The sequence below is a fragment of the Falco peregrinus genome, chromosome 2, assembly GCF_023634155.1.
Source record: "Falco peregrinus isolate bFalPer1 chromosome 2, bFalPer1.pri, whole genome shotgun sequence".
In the NCBI taxonomy this organism is placed as follows: domain Eukaryota; kingdom Metazoa; phylum Chordata; class Aves; order Falconiformes; family Falconidae; genus Falco; species Falco peregrinus.
This window is the reverse complement of record NC_073722.1, coordinates 17,918,638-17,932,149: the sequence shown is the minus strand read 5'-3', so window position 1 is coordinate 17,932,149 and position 13,512 is coordinate 17,918,638. Positions and strand designations below refer to the sequence as shown.

At 39.6% G+C, this 13,512-nt stretch overlaps 1 protein-coding gene across 8 annotated transcripts in view; it reads left to right on the top strand.

Annotated features, from left to right (window-relative positions):
- MAPK10 (mitogen-activated protein kinase 10) overlaps positions 1-13,512 on the top strand; it is a 168,845-nt gene that overhangs the window by 133,383 nt on the left and 21,950 nt on the right. For all 8 annotated transcript variants that reach the window (XM_005230096.3, XM_027795191.2, XM_005230097.3 and 5 more), the window contains 2 exons: positions 6,974-7,156; positions 9,312-9,436. In XM_005230096.3, the coding sequence (XP_005230153.1) occupies positions 6,974-7,156; positions 9,312-9,436 (308 nt within the window). The remainder of the gene's footprint in view (positions 1-6,973; positions 7,157-9,311; positions 9,437-13,512) is intronic.

The following is a 13,512-nucleotide window of genomic DNA, read 5'->3' as shown; positions in this document are numbered from 1 at the left end:
TTCATGAGAAATACAGTCAGTCGTATATTTGACTGCAAAATCTACTGTTTGCCATTTTCCAGCAGTCAAGGAGTACAGGTTGTTTGATAGTTTCTGTTTACAGAACTAAATGATCCGTTCAGCTAACTGACACAACTTCTGTAGCAAAATACAGCTGCCTTACATGGTCATGGAAAATTCACAAGCAGAAAAATAGGGAATGCCCTTGAGTAAGTGTGGAGTGGAGTGCTTAGCTAGTCTGCAGCTCTCTTCCACTCGTGTAATCCATTTGGATTCACTGAAATTGCTCAGGTGAAACTCAGAAAAGAATCCATCTCTGTTTTTAAACCCCAATTGTGGGTGAACGCTTTTCAGTGCCCAAAATCCCCATGATCTTTACTGATCCTTGAAATTTTAGTATTTCTCTTACCATTTTTGGTGTATGCACGTGACGCAGTTAATCATGAGCTAAAGCTTTTTTTTAAAAAAAAAAAAAAAAAAAGAAGTCATACAGAACTTCTTTTCAAGGTTGGCAGCAGTAGTTCTGCTCACAGAGAAACTGTTATCATTGTTACCATGAAGCTTGGCTATACTTGTGCCTCAAGCAAGGAGAAAATGGCAACATGGTTTGTTGTGTTGCCTCAGGAGCAGTTTGGAAAGCTGGCTGTACATGTGAGCTGACTCTTGTTCCATGTGTTCTTCTCAGAATTTTATGAGGGAAACTGTTACTCTTTTATCACCCCTGCATAAATGATCCAAAGGAGTTAGCAAGGTGCCTTAGTCCTATGGCGAGCTGTGAAAGTGGTAGTTATATGTGTATTTTCATTTCATTTTGTTTAACAGCTGAACGCATTTCGGGCAGACAAGGATGAATGTGCCTTTAAATTCTGTAGTTGGGAACGCTTGGGGAGACAAGCAGAGAGATCTAAGGTTAGCATGATGTCAGCTTCTCTTAGCATAAATCACAGATGGGCATACAGTCTGTCACCTGCGGACACTTATTCCACAACTGCAACCATGTTATGCAGGTCACAGAGGTCAGGGGATAGGTTTTTTATGCACAGTTTTACAGTTCATTTTGAACGTATTTAATAATGCTAATGTTCGTAGGCTGCTTCCTAGGCTAGGTACGTGATCATCGTGCATCCAGCTGCACATGTTACAAAGACAGAAGTGTACCATGACAGAAGATTCTGGAAGCCTAGAAACAGTCCTGGAGTAGTACAAGTAGATACTGCAATGGTGAGGAGATGTCCACGAGGGAAATGGTAATAATTGTCCAACGGCAAGATCACAATCCTGTGCTGCAGGATCTGGGTTATCCACTAAGCACTGATTTGCTTGCTGCTGTGTAAGCAAAGATGCTCAGCAAGTGAGTGAAGTGCCAGCTAGGAAAAAAATTTAAAATTTTGGTGAAGGTATCATCATAGACACACATCCAGAGCTACACAACCAATGCTGCTATCTCCTAACATCCATATGACAGGTGGTAATCTTTTGAAGTAATTTCATTTATGTGCTATACATTATTTTTATTGTCACCACATGTTTTATTATAGCGCATAAACAGCAACTGCTATTCTTAAAGTTGCGAAATATTTTCTAATACAGTCTAATTTTTACAAAGGCTACATTCTTCTCAAAGCATTCACCTTGCCCAGAAAATGCTCTACACTTGTCTTGTCCGATGCTAGCATTTTCGATTTCTTTGTGTGTTTTTTATAAACTGTGTTGACATCAGTACGTAAATTACGGAACTGTGGAAGAAACATGCACCTGACGCTGGTGTGTCCCACAGTGAAGTTGGTTAGTTTGGTTTTTATTAACAGATTTATTTTTTAAAAAAGGTCCAATTTAAAAAAAGATGAAAATGCGTTGAGCTATCAGCTTTACAGTTGGTGCTACAGTTTGGTGTTGGGGAGGGAAATACAGAGCTGCTCACAGTAACTATTCTAATTTTGACAGGTTAGGAGGGTCAAAAATTTGTACTTGAAGCAATGCAGTTCGTTTTCATTGGTGGAACATGCACATTGAAGGAGAAAGCTATTAGGTGGTTTCCTTAAGGTTTTGACACTTAAAAGATTTGAGCTTAACGTGCTTGTCTGTCAGTTATGAAGGAAGAGCTCCATGTCCTTTTTGTTTCCATTGTGCCTACCTTAATAAAAGCAATGTGACATATCCTACTCCTAACCATCTCCAGAAGAAAGACAGTGAGCCAGAAAGAGCAAATCCTGCTCCAGTGCAGTAAAGCTAGCGTAGATGTGCTGCTTGATAGGTGAAGAAAATGGAGTCCAGCATGCTGGGCAGAGAAGCATGATTCCGCACCATCACCACCACAAGACACACACTCTCATTCTCTCTCTCTCTCTTTCTCTCTCACACACACACACACACTTTTCCAGGAAAAGAAACAGGAACAATTACAGTAAGTTATTGCTAAAGGTTAAACAGCTGAGCACTGACAAGTTTCTGACTAGCAGGGAAGAATGCACAGGCTTAACTACACATGCCTCATAGTATGTTGTTATTTGTATTGCCGTAAACTAAAATATCCTACTGCAAACAGTATCTCCTCCTGCAAAACCTTGCTGTTAAACAGGAGAAAATACAATCCTACGCTCAGAAAGAGTATGATCTGCACTGACTTAACGTGAGAAGGAAAATTTAAAATTATTGCCATTTTGAGGCTAGCTAGCTTAAGTACAAAGGCAATAATTTGTTGTCTAAATTTCAGTTTTTAATCACAAACTATTAATTTGTGCAACTATAGAAATGCTTTTAACATTTTCTGATTGAGACACTGAAGTATCCTAAGTTTTTTTCCTTACAGCCAAGCTTCATTTCCTTATTTGTTTGAATACTTGCAGAAATGTAATTTAACTGAGGTCTGCAGGCCACCTGAAGGAACAAAATGGTGGTAATTCACACTTCTGCAATGCATTGCATCAATGCACACATTGCATCGATGGGAACAGAAACAAAAGTTATGGTAAACTTCCAGCATGAACCTCTAAATAAATTACTTCGCTGTGAAGTCTGATTTTTCCAATAGAAATACTTCCTTGTGCATTCAAAATATAATTTTCCCATTAGAAATGTTGTGCATTTGCTTTAGAAAAATACATCTCTGAACGTGCATTTCAGATTCTGGGTATTTTCCAAGTAAATAACCAAGTATTTATAAAGCAAAGGAGAACAATCCCTAGGACAGTGTTAGAGTGCAAAGAGAAGAGGCGATTGGGAATCTTGAAGCAACCTGAGGATTCTCTCCATGATAAATCTTCATTCAAACTGTATATATTTTAGAACTATATTCTTAAAGAAGTTTCTTTGCTGTAACTTTGTGTAGCCATCTTAACGTTAGTAAAAATGCCACTAACAACACAAGGTTGTTAGTGCCAGGGACAAACCAGTAAATCTAGGCTAAATCCCTTCTTCTCTCTTAAGTCATACAGATGCTTTTGTGTATAGTTGACACATTTTCCTTGATTCTTTTTGAGGCAAGGGACACCTGAGGTGATTTAAATAGCTTTAAAGCAGACATTTCATCATCTTCCAGAGTTTTGGGTTGTAACTCTTTCCAGTTTACAGTCTGTCCAACATTTGCTTCATTTCAAGGGGAAAGCCAGTGTCTTCTATTAGCAGAAGGTTTTCTTTAAGTTTTTTTCACTCAAATACAGGTTAATCTTTTTTGGCCTTGGAAATTTCTGTCAGTGACTTGGTCGTTGACTCATAGTACCATTTTTTCAGTGGTTTGCAAGTAACACCTACAGCCACACTCAACTTGTTGGTTAATGTAACCCACGGTAGGGTTTGGTTCACATTAGGACTGTTCTATAGTAACATTTGTTTCCTGCAGAACTGCTGGAGTTAATTCTGTTAGCTAGAGAAAGCCTCTTCTCTTTGCTTCCATAAGTAGACCTCAGATCTTTTTTCAAAACCTTTTTTTTTTTATCTTGTACCGTGACAGGTACAACCTCTCATCATCAGCTGCACCACAGATGCATTACAGCCAGTGACTGTATAAAACAGAACGATGAAAGCGAGCCAGACCAGTATTCAGCAAGAATGTTACTACGTTTTTGCACACTTCCATGTGTTGGACCTCAGAATATAATCCAGTGCTAGTAAGGCCTAGGTAAGCGGAGAAACAGTATCAGACAGAAAATGTATGTGTCCATCTGACTGAAAAATGGTCTGTCTCCACCTGCTCTTGCTGGGCATGGTTTTGCTATTGTATTATTAGGACAACAAAAAAGGTCTCGAGTGCTTCACCATGCATATTTATTTGTGTGTGTGTGTGTAGAGACATAGACCAAATGAATATATTTCATGTAAGGGTTCTGGCAGTATTTGAGCAACGTAAGTCAGAATTAATTCCGTGAAGAGGCACTATTGTCCATTCAGATCATTCAGTTACTCAAAACCAGTTCCTGAAGTTGCTGTGATGGAAGCCTGACATTTTTGGCCCTTGGTGTAAGCCAGGGCTGTAAAACCTCCAGTGCTGTCCTCCTGCAACTCGAGGCTAGTCAAGGAGTGGAACATGGTGGCTCTGCCAGCTCCACTGGCTTTGGATGTCATCTTTGCACTGATGACTCATGAAGCTTCTTCCATCTTCAAATCTTCCAGTCATGGGTGGTAGCCTGCTTGTCTGTTGTCTCTTAGTGAAAACCTTTCCGTCAGCTCAGCAGAAATGTTCGCAGCAGGCACTGGCTGCTTGTCTGAGGATTCTCCTTCTCCCCTCTCCATCACCGTTGACCCTGGCTTCCACCATGTAGGTCCTATTCTGGGATCTTTTTTTCATTCCTTTTCCCTTATCACACACATCCAGAGCGTCTTACTGTACCTTCCTTCTCAACATGCCCAAGTCCCTCCACATTCTGTAATCCCAAGGATACCTCTGGTTTTGGCCTTCATTAAATGCCTGAGAGATGGTGAACCTGCTTTGTACAAACATAAGCCTCTGATGTCCGCTTTGACACAAGTCCTGTACTTGGCCCTCCTTGTTTACCAAACACCCTTCGCTTAATCTGCACAGGTAGTGCTTTTATAGCTTGGCTTGCTCACCCATTTAGCTTCTCCTGGCACAACTAACAGCACCTTCATTTCTGTATTCTCTGTTCTTCTCTGCAAAGCATTCACACACTCTGTATTTTCAAGCTCCTCAGAAAGAACCGCTTGTGGAATAGTTCAGCCAGCAAACAGTGAGGTGTGTTAACTTGAACACGAGTTTAAAATGTCAGAACAGTTTATTTTCTAATAAAATGTTTAATGAAATATTCAGGCTACTCTTTCAGCAGCTATAGTCTTGGATAACTTTACCGTTGTTGCAATTCTTTAGTTTTCTGTTGAGAAAAAGATATTTTTCATGGACAACACCAGACTGATACAATCTATGACGTGTGTAAGGGGTTGTTCTACATAAATCTTTGATTTAGTTTGAAATACGAAGGTTACTCAGAAAAATCTTTAGAGATTACTGCTATTTTTAGCAACCTTGCTCAGCTGAAATTAAAGCCATTCAAAACACTGTTTCAGCATCCTTAAAGCCTATGTTTAAATTATTTTCATTCCTTTATGCACTTTTGAGTAGTAAACCTACATATTTAAAATTAATTATTTGATTTTCGTTCAAATAAGATGGTTCAGGTGAACCCAAAGTAAGTCTGTCTTGAATTTTCAAGGTATGTGAAAAAACTCAAGTTTCCATTTCCCTAATATAAAACACTTTTTAGAAAATCTGAAATTGCTACTGCACCAAAGAGCTGGGGTTTTGCCTTTTTTTTTTTTTTTTTTTCTTGTTATCTTCTTTCTGTTGACCTGATTTTTTCTCTTCTAGACTGTCAGGAACTGTCTTAAGTCTTTGTGAAACTCCTCCATACTTATGACACTCATGACAATGATAAATTAAAAGAATAATTAAAAAAAAAAGCTCTGTGCTGAAATGCTTTGATTATTTGTTTGTCTTTTAACAGCTTTTTATTTCTGGTATGTTCTTAACAAAACTCTGTTCATCACATTTCTTAGCATCATTGTACCCATGGCTGCATGTACACGTCCTTTTAATCTTTTTTATGTTGTTATCAGATTCTTCACACAGTGTAGAGATGGTATTGATTTTATAGACACTTGCCTCGTTGTTGTTTTTTTTAAGTGAGGCTTGCTCTGAACATGGCTGGAAGAGCTACATAACACCTGTTAGATGCCCTATTGTTATCTCAAGAACACTAAAAAAAAATCAACACCAAAACAAAAAAGCAGCTCAGTACAAATTGCCTGTAATACAGTTTGGTTTTAAGCATGAGAGCCGGTTTCTTATTAGTCAGTAACAGTGTAGCGATGCAGCCATCACGTTTGAAGTTCAAGAAGAGGAACATCTGTCTATACCTAAGGCATCATTTGTCTATAGAAAATAAGTCCTGGTGCATTCTTAAAAAATCTAGCAAATTACTTTTGAGGGGTTGCTGTTTGCATGGTTTTAGCAGCACCAATAAAGTTATTGGAGAGAGTAAACATAGAAGCGCGAAGCAGATGAGTGGAAGGTGACTTCTGTGCCGTGCAGAACTCCCTTGAGCCAGCTGGGTCTTGCCCTCCACAGACTGAGAAGAGCGGGCAGGCGAACACCTCGCTCTTTTCCTGCTGCGCCCATGTACTCAAGTTGACAAAGAGGCAGTTACCCACATGTAAAAAAGGGTGTGCAGGTCATTGGATTGCAACAGTAACAAGAGTTGACCCAAAGAGGGGAAGCTGTGTATTTTCCCATAGTGGTTTTAGAGTTGCACAATGCCCTTAAGTAAGTACAGTTGCGAGAGGGAGTTTTGTCCTTTGCAGGCTATAGGGCCTGCAGGCATAATGATGAAAAAAGATAGTGACTGTAAAGGTGTTGTGAAGGGAGTTATACACCTCTGAGGATTCCCAGAGAACAGTCAAACAGAAATGTCAGGAGACTTACACTGGGCTTTGCGGTTTGTTTTCCTTAATTCCTGATGTTCAGATATTGATCAGTGGAATAAAGTCATTGAGCAGCTGGGAACACCCTGTCCAGAATTCATGAAGAAGCTGCAGCCGACAGTACGGAACTACGTTGAGAACAGACCCAAGTACGCGGGCCTCACTTTCCCCAAACTTTTCCCAGACTCTCTCTTCCCAGCTGACTCGGAACACAACAAACTCAAAGGTATGTCTGACAAAGGGACACGGTTCACATATCAACAGCTACAATGCAATGAAATTTTTTTTCAATTTTTCTTTTCTCTAGTTGTGCTTTTTTTAATGCAGTTGCAGAGACAAATGACTGCACGGGTTTTGTTCAGCTGAGAGGCAGCTTTTGGAAAGGCTTTTTGAGAGCATGGTGCTTGGGCAGTCAAGGGAATGTACCTTATCACCGATGCGTGGTGTTCTGCGTGATGTTTCTGTACCATGGGGAGCTGAGGTGTTCCATTACTCTCATTCTTAAACTTGTAACGCAAAGGAACAGTAGGGTCTCGGTGTGAAAAACAGCGGTTCAGCCAGATGCCTGCCTCATAGCTCTACCGTTACTAGACAATAGAAAGATATTAGCAACATCAGCCAAGATAGTCTTGATGTAGCTGAGGTTTAATATGTGCTGTGGGTGGAACTCTTGAAAAATGCTGCGGGTTGGTTTGGATATGTGAAGTAGAGCGCTAACTTAATTACAGTGTGACTAGATATACCCCTGTGGGTTTATTTTTTATATGATTTTAATCATATATTGAAGTCTTGTTTTACTTGAACAGGGCACTGACCTTCACTTGGAAAGAGTGATTAGTGTGTTTAGTAGAGAATGGATTTCTTGTCACAGCTCTGGAACCCCTGCAAACGCGTCCTGTGTATCAGTTCTGCACCACTGAAGTACTTGGGGCCGCTTACTGCAGTGGCATGTGATGGGTTTCAGTTGCTTGCAATTTGCATGTCATTACATCAGCCAGAATACTCCTCCAATTAACAGCTGTTTCATAGCAAGGCTGCTGTCTTGGCTCTGGGAGCAGTGAAAGGTCTGAGCAGATGCTTTTGGGTACATGGGATTTTATGCTCCTACTACAATAAAATTGAATAATGGAATTTTCTTGGATATGGAGCTAACGAATAGAAATGACTGTCAAACAGTGCTGTTGTCTTTTGGATACAGGAAGCACATGTGTTTGAGCATAATGAATGCCAGTTTTTAAGATACTGTCATAAAAAAAGAAACAGTGCCTTAAAATAATTCTGCTTGTTGCATCATTGTATCATCCCATGCCCTGCCTAAATACTTTACTATAATGTAATGTTAATGATTGAATTAGATATTTGTTTTACTTCCTCATGTCTAATGAGATACCCAATAATGTCTTTGCACTTACATCTCTTTACATTTTTTTTCTTTCATTTTCTTTTTTATTTACACAGGAAATAATTTTGGGCATGAAGGAGCTTAGAACACTACATTGATAGTAATACTAGAAATACGTGTTGGTGTTGTGTGTTTTTTTTTTTTTTTTACATGGGCTTAGATGTTATTGTATTTGTTAGAAACTTTAAACAGTAAAACTGATTTGGGTAATAGAAGGATGAGTTTGTGGCCTGATAGGCACAATGGGCTATATTATCAGGTAAAATAAATCAACGTTGCGACATAAAACTCAGTGTATATATAAGGCTGTACCTTTTCATAGTGGAGGATGATGTGTCCCACTGATTTAAACTTCGTTATGTGGGATAAACAAGACTGAAGCAGTTCCAAGGCACTTCCTTACCATTACGTGTTGATCCGAGGCTACAGATTTGACATCATTACTTCTGATGGGATGCCCCAAAATAAGCCGGTACCTATGCCTGACTGAACTATTCAGTATCTCCCAGCAGTCTAGGAGAAAAAGTTTAACATACAGAAAAGTTTGGATGTTTTTCTGAGTAACTGTAAGAGTACCTCTGAGTTCCAGGCTTTGATTCAGTAATGCCATGATTTCCGACTTCATTACATGAGCTTTGGTTTTTTTCTGATCCTGGCAGGAATACAGATACCTCAAGCACATTTTTCCTGCATATATTATTCTGTCCTCTACATGGAATTTGCACACAGCATGTAAAAACCATTGAAGCTTGTCGGGGACCTAAGGCAAGCAGTCCTGATGTTGGCACCTTCCTAACGAATCCAATCTAAAGCGATTACTGAAGAACTCTTGCTATTACAAAGCCAGGGGCAGAAGTATATGCATATGGTCTCTAAAAGGAGTGTGTCATTGTTACTTTCCTACACCAATTAACCCTCCTCTGGAGGCAGTGATTTTTTTTGTACTAATACTCGTGTTTGTCTGATTTCATTGTTCTAGCCAGCCAAGCCAGGGACCTTTTATCAAAGATGCTAGTCATTGATCCGGCCAAGCGAATATCAGTAGATGAAGCCTTACAGCATCCGTACATTAATGTCTGGTACGACCCAGCAGAAGTGGAGGCGGTAAGTGAGGCATGATTCCTTACTTCAGGCTGCTAAATGCCAGTATGATTCATAGATTCCTACTGTTTTACAGCAGTTTGATAATGAGCATGCTATAAAGAACCAATGTTGTGACTGTGGTGGTCTTTGGATTTACAAGAAATGAGATCTGTAGGGACAGAATATATCGTTTTGGTAGATTCACTGACAATAGATGGCAGAAGCACAAACACTTCAAGCATATGAAGCCATTTTCTGTTTTCTTCTAGACAACATGAAGAAAGGGGGTTGAACCCAGTAGCTCACCTGGTTTTTCTAGCTATATAAGTCAGTCTGGCAAAAGATGCTGTCTGTCTTTCTAAACCTTTCCTTGTGGAGAGCAGCAAAGATTGCTTCCTATGTTTGTGTTCGAGGGTATACGTGGAGAGGAAGAGAAATAAACAAACAGTACAAAATCCTGAAGCTGGGATTCAGAAAAATCTTAGCAGGACATAAATCATTCCTTAAAATGAAGCAATAGCTCATGCATTTTCCTGGGCCATGGTTCAATGGTCAGTATCATGTACACTGTTTGTAAACAGACATGGAATTTTTCTTCCAGTCCTGCAATGCTCTAGACACCTCTCCGTATGCCTTGATGAGGCTGGTGTTAACAGGAATAAGTAGGAACAAGTGTAATCTGTAGGCACTTCGGTGACATGGTATAATAGGTACAGGTATAAATTCAGAGGTGTTCTTTGTAATGCTGTGTTTGAAATGTATGAAAACAGAGGTCGGTATTTGAAGAGGTTTAGAAATGTTACTTAACCACAATAGGAAACTAAGATCCTGAACCTCACAAAATGAAATCACTGCTGTTTAGCAATACGCTTCAATTCAGTCTGTGTTCTTGAAAGTGCCATAAAATACAAAATAAATGGAATGCTCAAAAACTCATAAAATTTCATGCAATAGGATTTTTGCAAATTACGTTACTTAGGAGTGCTTTACAGAAGATGGTTCTGCTATCTAGGAAGCCTTTGGTATTTGTGTCCTGTTTAGTTTTCTTCAAGAAAAAGGTTTATCAGTCTGAAGTGTGAACATTTGATACCCTGCAGTATTTTATCCCCTGGCACGTACAGTTGAGTTCCACATCCCTCTTGAAGATCTCGTTCCATTGTCAGATACTTCTGTTGTATTTCCGTGCATTTCTTAACTCCATTTTATGGAACGACTCAGATGTCAGAACTCAGATTTGGGTCCCTGTTTAGATGTGCTTTGCCTGTGAGTTTAGCTTGGAGAGCCATTTCTGATGCAGAACAGGAAGGAAATTTGGTACAGTGGATATTTTGATGTAATATTTTTCCCAGTTTCCAAAGGTATGTTCTTAGTTATATTTCAGATCGTGGCAGAGGTTGAATTTTTGTGGTAATGTGATTGCCCTTTTAGAAGGAAAAACTTGCCACACACACCTAGAAATAGAGCTGATACTGAACTTCGTATCACTGTCCTCTTATGCAGGCAGGGATCAGGGGTACATCTATGGCTGAAGAGACAGTGGTTTGACTTCTCATTGTACCGTAGAGTCCTCACGTGATCTAAAACAAACTATACCCTTTCTCTGGATCATGACTGTAAAACATGAATAATTATTTGTTTTGCCAGAGCCAGGACAGCTGAGCCCATCCAGCCAAGGGATATTCCATACCATGGAATGTCATGCTCAGTATGTAAACTCAGGGGAGTCAACTGGGGCTGCCAATTGCTGCTGGGGGACTGGCTGGGCATCGGTCATCAACTGGGGAGCAATTGGATTGTGCATCACTTGTTTCATGTTTTTTTCTTTGGATTTTATTCCTCTCTCCCACTCTCTCTCTCCTTCATTACAATTGTTGTTGTTATTATTAGTATTCTTATTATATTTTATTTCAATTATTAAATTGTTTTTATCCCAACCCGCCAGTTTTACCTTTTTCCCCGATTAGTTGCCAGCTGGGGTTAAACCACCACATCATTGTATTTTATCAGAGTGCTAGGAATTCTAGAAAAAGCCCGTCTTCACTGAACATGCAGTATTTTTCCACCTCCATTTTCAGAGGGAATGTTAAACTGGGGGACTTTCTTTTTGCATTTAACAGATTATTAAATTCTAAATTCCCATCTGTTCATGCTGACACACCTTCAGTGACTAACTGTTAAACATTTACTAATTATTTTCTGGAGAAAGCTTAGCTGGATTTTCTTTGCCTCTTGACTCAGCTGCTGAAGTGCAGTCAGTCTGTGTTTTTCATTAGCGTTGCCTCGATGATGGAATAAGTTTCTCAAACAGATTTACGGGAGACTGGTGGCTTTCTGTTCTTTCTCAAATCTGTCCTGAGGTTCTGGTACTGCTAGTAACTGGCAGTGCCTCCACAAGGAGTGGTTGTTGGTACACTGGAGAGAAAGTTTTACTTGGTCATCTGTGTTAAACTTGACAATTCTGGCTGAAAGCTTGATGTCTGATTGGCTATTAGTTCTTTACAAAACAGCAAGGTACCTGTATGTGATAAACTTGTTTGCTGGTAACAGGAGTGATTTAGTGCTTGAAAGCATGACGTAACTTGTTCCCTCTTGGGAAAAGCGGTGTTGGTAGGCACCATAGGCTGTGTCCCCTCAGACATGGACTAGGGGAACCTGGTGTAATATCCAGAACACCTTTTGGAGTATCTTCTAACACTGCATTGACATCCAATTCTTAAATGATTACAGTTTTGTCCAGTAGTTTGTATTAGACTGTAAGCCCCAAGCTCTGCATCATGCTAACTCCCTTGTTCTACTTCTGTGATACTTGTCGCAATTTTGTAGTTTTAAGGGTATGGGATAAAGAATGGAATTAGCATCACACGAATCCTTGCATCTCTCAAATACTTCACTGAAATACCTGCTTTGTTACAGTTGCAGAAGAGTTAGGATCAAATGCAGTGAACATTTCCTAATGCCATGCGTTGAGCACCTCATGGGCAATGGGAAAATGAATGTCATCTTACGTAGCCACCTTTGTGGCAGGGCTGGGAGTTGTGACTCATCTAAAAACATCCAGCAGATGAGCTCTTTGAGAGGTGGGTACTTCTGCTGAGTCATTTAATAACCTGACTCTCCAAATTTGTCTATACTGAACTGCAGAAGTTACAATAGGGTACAATTGCATAGAGAAGTTGTACTTGAATGACATGTAAAAACCTAAAAATGGTTTGCTGGCTCATTAACATTAAGTTTTGTAAAAATACCTCAGGGATATTGGTACAAAGAGCAGATTGCAGTCTCATTCTTCCAGACTGTGTACATCTTCAGTTTCCCATTCCAGTTTGAATGGAACAAGTAATTTTTCCCTGTCTTGGTAAGCTATTTTATTAATGTGTGCTGTGAAAGAATTGCACCAGCACATTTAATCAGCGACTTTTCTAATGGATCTCTGGATCTAGCCCACTGAATTTTGGAAGGTGGAAACGGAATTTACTGGCCCTCAGTTCTGCAGCTGAACCTGTTTCTAGATGTAAAACAGAAGACAATTCTAGATCAAAGCGCTGTTGAAGTGCGCTGAAATCCTCGTGCTACTAATGTAGGTCCTTGTTGTCCACAAACTGTGCTGTAGGTATTTTTGTAAGTAGAGAAATGTGTACTGATCATTAACTGTTCCACTGAATGCAGTTAAGAGTTTGCCCCAGTGTGGTCTGAACTTTCAGTGCCGAGCTCTTAGCTGTGTTTGGGAGCCAGCTTTTATAAATGAAGAACAAAAGCAAATGAAAGACTACAGTCTAAATAGTTTTTTCAGGCCATTTAGTCCCATTTTTCCGTACAATTATTCACGTACAGATTTAGGATCTGTGTTCATGATTGGAATAGGTTGACAAAAGGTTTATGCAAATGCGTATCAGCCTAAGGCAAGTCTGCTACTATAAAGTTTCTGTTCTTAGTGTGTAATGTGTTACATGAAATTGTGTTCCCTGTCTGGAAGATTTGCAAGCCGAGGAAGAGATGGTGATATTTTCTCTTTCCATCATGGTTTTGCAAACTTGCGTAATAGTAAAGTGATAGAAAGAGATTATACTGATGTGGAGCACGTTCTTATTCAAACTAAT